This window comes from Terrapene carolina, unplaced genomic scaffold, assembly GCF_002925995.2.
Source record: "Terrapene carolina triunguis isolate 2854851 unplaced genomic scaffold, T_m_triunguis-2.0 Scaffold179, whole genome shotgun sequence".
Taxonomy (NCBI): domain Eukaryota; kingdom Metazoa; phylum Chordata; order Testudines; family Emydidae; genus Terrapene; species Terrapene triunguis.
Genome location: NW_020664530.1, coordinates 3549463 through 3556390, shown reverse-complemented (window position 1 = coordinate 3556390; position 6928 = coordinate 3549463). Strand labels below are relative to the sequence as shown.

The 6928-nt window shown below is 45.9% G+C and overlaps 1 protein-coding gene across 1 annotated transcript in view; it reads right to left on the bottom strand.

Annotated features, from left to right (window-relative positions):
- Nucleotides 1–767: 767 nt before the first annotated feature.
- LOC112113141 (biliverdin reductase A) overlaps nucleotides 768–6928 on the bottom strand; it is a 44204-nt gene continuing 38043 nt past the window's right edge. The window contains exons 4-7 of the mRNA XM_024209326.3: nucleotides 5949–6046; nucleotides 5319–5426; nucleotides 3981–4152; nucleotides 768–1405 (exon numbers count right to left, since the gene is read on the bottom strand). Of these exons, the coding sequence (XP_024065094.1) occupies nucleotides 1132–1405; nucleotides 3981–4152; nucleotides 5319–5426; nucleotides 5949–6046 (652 nt within the window). The 3' untranslated portion in view covers nucleotides 768–1131. The remainder of the gene's footprint in view (nucleotides 1406–3980; nucleotides 4153–5318; nucleotides 5427–5948; nucleotides 6047–6928) is intronic.

Here is a 6928-nt window from a genome sequence, read left to right as displayed (position 1 = left end):
TAGCAACTAGCACCATGGGGTCTCTGGGCACTACTGAAAAACAACAAATAAATAATATCACAGTTGCATGGTTGCCATTTGCTATTTCCTAACACCATGCTATAATTGGCATTACTATATTGTCCCTGTTTCTATAAATGTATTATTTATAGTTTCTATTAATTAAATTAATACATTTCATTTATTCAGAGTGGTCCATTCTCACACTGAGTCACATGCAGATTTCTCATGAACATTAATAGGGGTTATGTGCATGCCTCAGTGTGCCAGTGATCCACTGTGCTCAGAAACAGAGGAGCCAAGGACTGGTTATGGGGAAAGGATCTTGAAAAGGGGCAGGTGATGCAGTGGGTTAATGTATTATACTAACCTTTCGCCTCTGGAAAACTGGGTTACAACCTGGCATAAGGCAGCAGAGAAATCAGTTTAGTGATCTCGGCATAACGCCCAGTGAGAGGACAGATTCCGATCTAATTTATTCTGTGTTTAAACCAGTGTAAATGCCATTGTAAGTAATGGATTTGGTTTACACTGGTGTAAAATAACAGAATCTGGCCCACAGCCAATACACAAAGTATCGTTCAGGGCAATTACTCAGGGAAGGGACAAGACTGGAATATGTGAAGTTTTGCAGGTCAGGAGTGTGGTGCTATAACACCTTTGGAGGTAGAGAGGCTTGTAGAGCAGCTCTATGCCTCATTCTAGACAGTGCTATAAATCCCTTGCTCTCATATATATTAAAAAGAAGAAGGAACTAAAATTATATTTAATAAATTGTAACTTCTGCAGTCTCATTGGGCCTGCTTCCCTGGAAGTCAATGACAAAACCTCCCATTGACTTCTGTGGGAGCAACACGTCTGAATACTCTTTGCCTGGTAGCTTTAAGTTTGACTGGAAAGATGCCATGTACTGGGGACAGCCCAATGCATCATCCAGTTCTGCCATGTTAAATATCTCACACAGCATAAAACACTTGTGGGGCCCAAGCTCCTGAGCAAAGCCCCATGGATTTTAATGGTAAGAACCAATCAAATAGAAGTTAACTGCCAACAAGCTGCTTTAGGGTAACACTAAGCTGCAGCTCTACTCAGCCTCTGACTACCACATTCCCTTTCTCATAAAGAGCGGCCTTAGGAATGGATTTTCGCCGGCCGTTCACAGTGCTGCTGAATCTCCTCTGCGAGGTCGAGGCACCGCAGGATGCGCCACTTCTCAGCGGCCAGCTCTTCTCTGGAGACCTGGCCCAACAGTTTTTTGGCAAAGAGGTTCTGATCTTGCATGAAGAGGCCCACAGCAGACTTTGGGGCCTCAGGGAGGTTCTCCAGGCAGCCACTTTTGAAACAGAAGTTGATTTTCTTATCACGTCTCAGCCCTGGTCCCCTTTCTTCAATCCATGTCAGAGGTCTAATGTGAGAGAGTAGAAAAACAAAGGGCATTGAGGAAGAAATAAACCCACAGGGTTATTCCGTTTTTCCCCATCACTGGTTAACAGTAAATGCCCATCTAAAATGTTTTAAAACTTTGATACAAATGTAAGCCAGGGCCTGAATAAGCTCTCCCCTAATGTCTTTTGGTGAACTGGGAAAAGACCTCAGGAGTAGACTAAATTTGCATAGACACACCTATTTTGCCTAAGTGATCAGAAGACAGACCTGCTTTGCCAAAGGGATCACTTTTGGCTATTCTGGGTGTTACGTTACACCCCATATTCTTCACAGAAATATGGTTATGATATAAATATGGCATAACTAAGATATACTTTATGCGAGGTGGCTCATGCAAGATACCATTCAAAAGGTTGTGATCTACTGAATGTGTTTATCCAATTTGTATGCACGTATAATTTTTTTATCTGGAGCTAGGAATATTGACCATGTATGTGTATTTCAAATGTGCTACTTTGGGTGACACCTAATACTAGCCCTTCTGGCACAACAATGAAAAAATCAGACAGGACTGATGACCCATCAGCAAGGACAATGGCCTGTGAAAGAGCTTAGTCTTCCTGTGGACGCTCCAAACAGCCTGCGAGTAATGGCTGCTACGACCCCGGAGAGACGTGACTGAGTCACCTGGTACTTTTCCACTATAGGGGAATGGGGACCAAACAAAGGATTCCCGCCTTAGGTAAATCCTTTTTAAGGGCTGGGGAGGGGGTTGATCGGGACTCTCCTCCATTGCCTACCCAAGAAGAAGGACTGCTGAAAGAACCTGAAAGGACAAAGGAACTAACCTGAAAGGAAAAGCAGGGATGAGTCCAGACTGAGACAGGGGTCCAGTCTGTAAGAAGAAATAACTGGAACTCTCAGCTACTGAAACTCTGCAACTTACCTAAAATAACCTTTAGGTGAGGAATTACTTCTTGGAACCAGTCGCTAAGATCTTATGGTTAGTATGCATGTTTTATTTTATTTGCTCAGAAATCTGCTTTGTTCTGTTTGCTATCCCTTATAATCACTTACAATCTGCCTTTTATAGTTAATAAATTTGTTTTGTTTATTATTAAACCCAGTTTGTGCAATTTCTAATTGGGTGGGGGAGAAAGAAGTTCTGCACATCTCTCTTCACATTGAGGGAGAGGGAGAATTTTTATGAGCTTGCGCTGTGCAGATCTTTCTATACAGCGCAAGACAATATTATTTTGGGTTTATTTCCCAAAGGGGGTGTGCAAGTGAGTGCTGGGTGAATCCCCTCACACAGAGCTGACTTCAGTCTGTGTCTGCAGCTGCGTGTGGCCCTACCTGTCTCTGTGTGTGTGTGCGCGCGCGCTGTAGGAGGCCGGAGAGCTAATTCAGCAAAACAGGGAGAGAGAATCCCGGTGGTGGAGCAGGAGGGGCTGAATGAAACCCCAGTACATCATGTGGCATCCCGGATGGGGGGTCTAACCCATCACACTGGCTTAAAATTCACTTTAGTCTTAGACACAGGGGTAATGAAATGTTATTATGCTTATTGTATGAGTAAAGGGCAGCAGAACTGTATTTAATATGCCCTAATTGAGGGGTCACCCTAAATTAACATCACTTGCTAAGTAGGAGCCAAATCCAAGTGAAAGTCAGAGAGGGTGGGGACAGATGTTCCTACCTGGTGGTGTGAATTTCTTTAAAGGGTCCTAAAAGCCATTTGATCCTCCGCCTCTAGTGTATAAAGGCAGAGCTGACTAGACTCAGTTGAGAGACCTGGTTTCTTCTCAGTGATCACTACAGCTAAAAACACTGACAAACTCATTTAGGGTCTGAGCCTAAGACCTGATAGCATGGACAGTGTTGTGGTGCAAGACAACATAGAGGGAGCATCAGCAGTGAGGTTCTCTGCTGTGCGGTGAAATCACTAAGGGCTGAAATCACTAGGGCAGGGCTAGGCGGAGGAAGCTCAGAACATGGCATCGCAGCTGAAGGCAGAAGCGGTAGAAGCAGCAACACTGGCAAATGGTGACAGAGGTGGCAGCAGCAGCATTGAGCAGCTGTAGAGACGGCAGTGTCATGCAGTGGCATCGCTGGGTTGGGTCTCAAGTTGGTTCTGTTTGGTAATGCTGAGTGTAACCCCTAGATACTGAACCCATCCTGTGTTGCTGACAACATCGCCTGGCAGAAGGGTTACACATGGTGTATTCAGGTAACAGGCTCGAAGAGCAGTAATTAATGTAACACGGAAGGACTGGGTCTTGAGGTTACAGCAAAGGATTTTGAGTATAATCCCTGGGTACTATTCCCAACTTCTGCCTTTGATTCACACTGTGACCTTGGCCAAGTCCTGTAAACTCTCCCCACCTCAGTTTTCCCATCTGTATAATGGGGCAAATAATATCTAACCACCTCACAGGAGTGTTGTGAAGCTTAGTTCATTAGTGTCAGTAGAGTGCTTTTTGATTCTTGCATGAAAGTTGCTGTACATGTGCAAAGAAGAGAAGGTGCCAAGTTCCTGCTGAAGATACCTAAATAGCATGGCTAATCTGCTCCTGTATCGTTACATTACTCACTTCTTGTTTGCAGTCTGAAAATGTGCTGTCATTCTGGAATAACTCTTTTCTTTCTGTTCCTCTCTAGTGGCTGAGGTGACAGTGAGGTCTCCGAAGAGGTCAACGAGCCAAGTCAGGCGGGCAATTCCGCTGAAAGCTGGGAAACCTGATCGCTCTTCATCCAAGGGACCACCTATAGGAATAAGAATGAAAGGACTTGAGATGTGGGAAAGGAACCCCCACCCTAATCAACTACATGGAGTCAAGCAAGGGGAAAGCTCTGAGGGTCAGTCTGGGATGGGAGCCTCGCGGTTGGGACCCCAGTAAATCTAATCTGCTGAAAAGGATCATTTGATGAGCTACACAACAGGATATGCTGCCCCTTTTCTGTTGTTCTTAAAGGTTGAAATCTATCAAACAAACCTTTCAAGTCTCTCTTGCCCTCCTCAAATCCTGATAACTCAAGGAAACTCTCCCACTATAGCATGTGTGTGCCATCTGTCCCATTTGGGCCAGGACCATCTCCGGTTTCTGCAGTCTTGGCCAACGACCCAGAAATCTGCTTGGAGCTTCTGTTGGGACCAGGTGGGAAGTTTGAAGCTGCCTGTTTATCCCCCTTTTCCAGCCTGAGCTGCTCTGCCCTATGCTGAGGGCTGCAAGAGCCAAACAGAGGGCAGCAAAGAGCACTGCCGGGGAAAGGCAGCAACCACCTACCCAGCCAGCTGTTACAGCTGATGAAGATGGGCGGGCAGAAGAGGGCATGGGAAAATAATTGCCACCCAGATCTCCATCTGAAGGCAGAGAGGAAGACAGACATAGATACAATGAGCGTGCAGGAAAACCCTAAGGATATATTGGGGAGCACTAGTATATGGGTTCACACAAGGGGATGGGGGAATGAAACCGTTAATCTCTCCCACCTCTTCGAAGACAAAAACAGGGGAGGAGCCTGGGGGTCCTCAGTGGACAGTGGGGTGATTTTCAGCAGCTCTCCATCCTCTCTGGAGACCAGGTGAGGATGAGGGGGCTAAAGGGACCTCCCCAAGTCACCGATACCCCAATGCAGAAAGAGAGCAGACGACAGCTGCGAAGATACTAGAGGGGAACAGGCTTGCTGTCCTCCATCAAAGATACTGGGGAGGGAGTAGCAGGCCACAGAACCTTTCCCCGACACAGGCAACTGCCAGTAGAGGGAGACGGTTGTTTGAAGGTCTCTCTGGATGGGTCCTGACTCCATGACTCAAACTACTACAGAACAAGCCCTCACATGAGTGAGTGAGTGAGTGAGTGAGTGAATGAATGAATGAAGTTGCTGGCATCTCAGCAGGACAGGCAGCCTGAGTTTCTTTAACAACCGACCTGTGAAATGTAACGTTCCTTTCACAAGCTCCTTCCCAGCCACCTCCTTTTTCAGCTGCTTGTACTCTTCTGTCAAAAGTTCAATGTGCTCCACATGGAGGATTTTACCTGTCATTGAGAAAACAAAGATCAAATGGGATTACTAAAAGCTTTCTGCATGAATCCAAATCCACTTCTAGGCAGTAAACCTTTTAGCAATCATCAGTGTGAGCACACTTCAAACAGCCTTATCCGTGGCTGGCAGAATGGTGCCAAGACAAATCGTCAAGACATTGCACTAGGGATCCAATTTTGGTTCATTGTTCTCAGGGGGCCACACCTACAGTCCACAGTTACAGCAACTTTAGCAAACAATGGCAGCATTTTAGCGATTGACTTTAGTAGGAATTGTGTGAATGAACCGACCGTAATACGGTGTCTTGAAAGTTGAGGCACTAGCCTTCAAAATGCAGCTTGGGTGAAGTCCTAAATCTTAGACTGAGAGTTCTGTGGAGCAAGCCCTGTCCTTGTGCAATGCCTCGGATAATGGAGCCCTGCACCTTGTTTGAGGTTCTTAGGCACTACCACAACAGATGTAATCTAACGTCCTTGTACAAAGCTAGTTACAACTTTGACATTAAGGATCATCACCTTTCTGCTCAGCCATCTCCCAGAGCTCACGTGCTGTGCTAGTGGACAGCGCCATGGGGTACTCGACAAGGACATGTTTCCCAGCCTCCAAGAACATCCTAGAAGATATGAGAGAGAGAGAGAGAGAGAGAGAGAGAGAGAGAGAGAGGTCTTTAAAAGATGCCACCTTATTCATCTCTCTTCCTCTGAACAAACTCTTTCTTACTCTAGCAGCCAACCCCATCTCTAGGGATGTGGAAATAGCATGAATGAATGTGTTGAGAGTGGCGTAATAAAAGGCATTTTCTTAGGGTACATCTATACTGTGATTAGACACCCATGGCTGGCCCATGCCAGCTGACTTGAGCTCACAGGGCTCGGGCTAAGGGGCTGTTTAATTGCAGTGTAGACATTCAGACTCAGGCTGCAGCCCATGCTCTGGGACCCTCCTACCTTGCAGGGTCCTACAGCCCAGGCTCCAGCCCAAGCTGGTTAAGTCACATGTCTAGCAGATTTGGATTCTATTTCTGCCTCCACCACGGACGTCCTGCATGACCTTGGGCAAGTCACTTAGTCTCTCTGTGCCCCAGGTTCGTATGAGGAGGATACTGCCCTATCTCACAAGATTGTTTTGGCGCTTAATTCATTCATGTTTGGAAAGCTCGATGAGATCCTTAAGCAGGTGCTTCAGAAATTCAGGTTACTAGGGAGCAGATGGCATGGATGAGAGTGTCAGGAACCAGTTGGTAGGGAGGGGAGGGGAGGAATTGAAGGAAATGGTATTTTCTGAATCCAATTCTTGTATTTCCTCCAAAATACATGTAAATCCAACCGTACTAATACATGCATGCAGCAGAGCACCTGTCTCATTTTACCTCAGGTGGGTAAACCTCACAGTCACATTTACTTTGAGAATATGGGGATTATTTTACATTGCTAACAAAGAGGAATGTTTCTAGACACGAATTCATTCTTTGATACAGCACGTTCCATTGCATAGC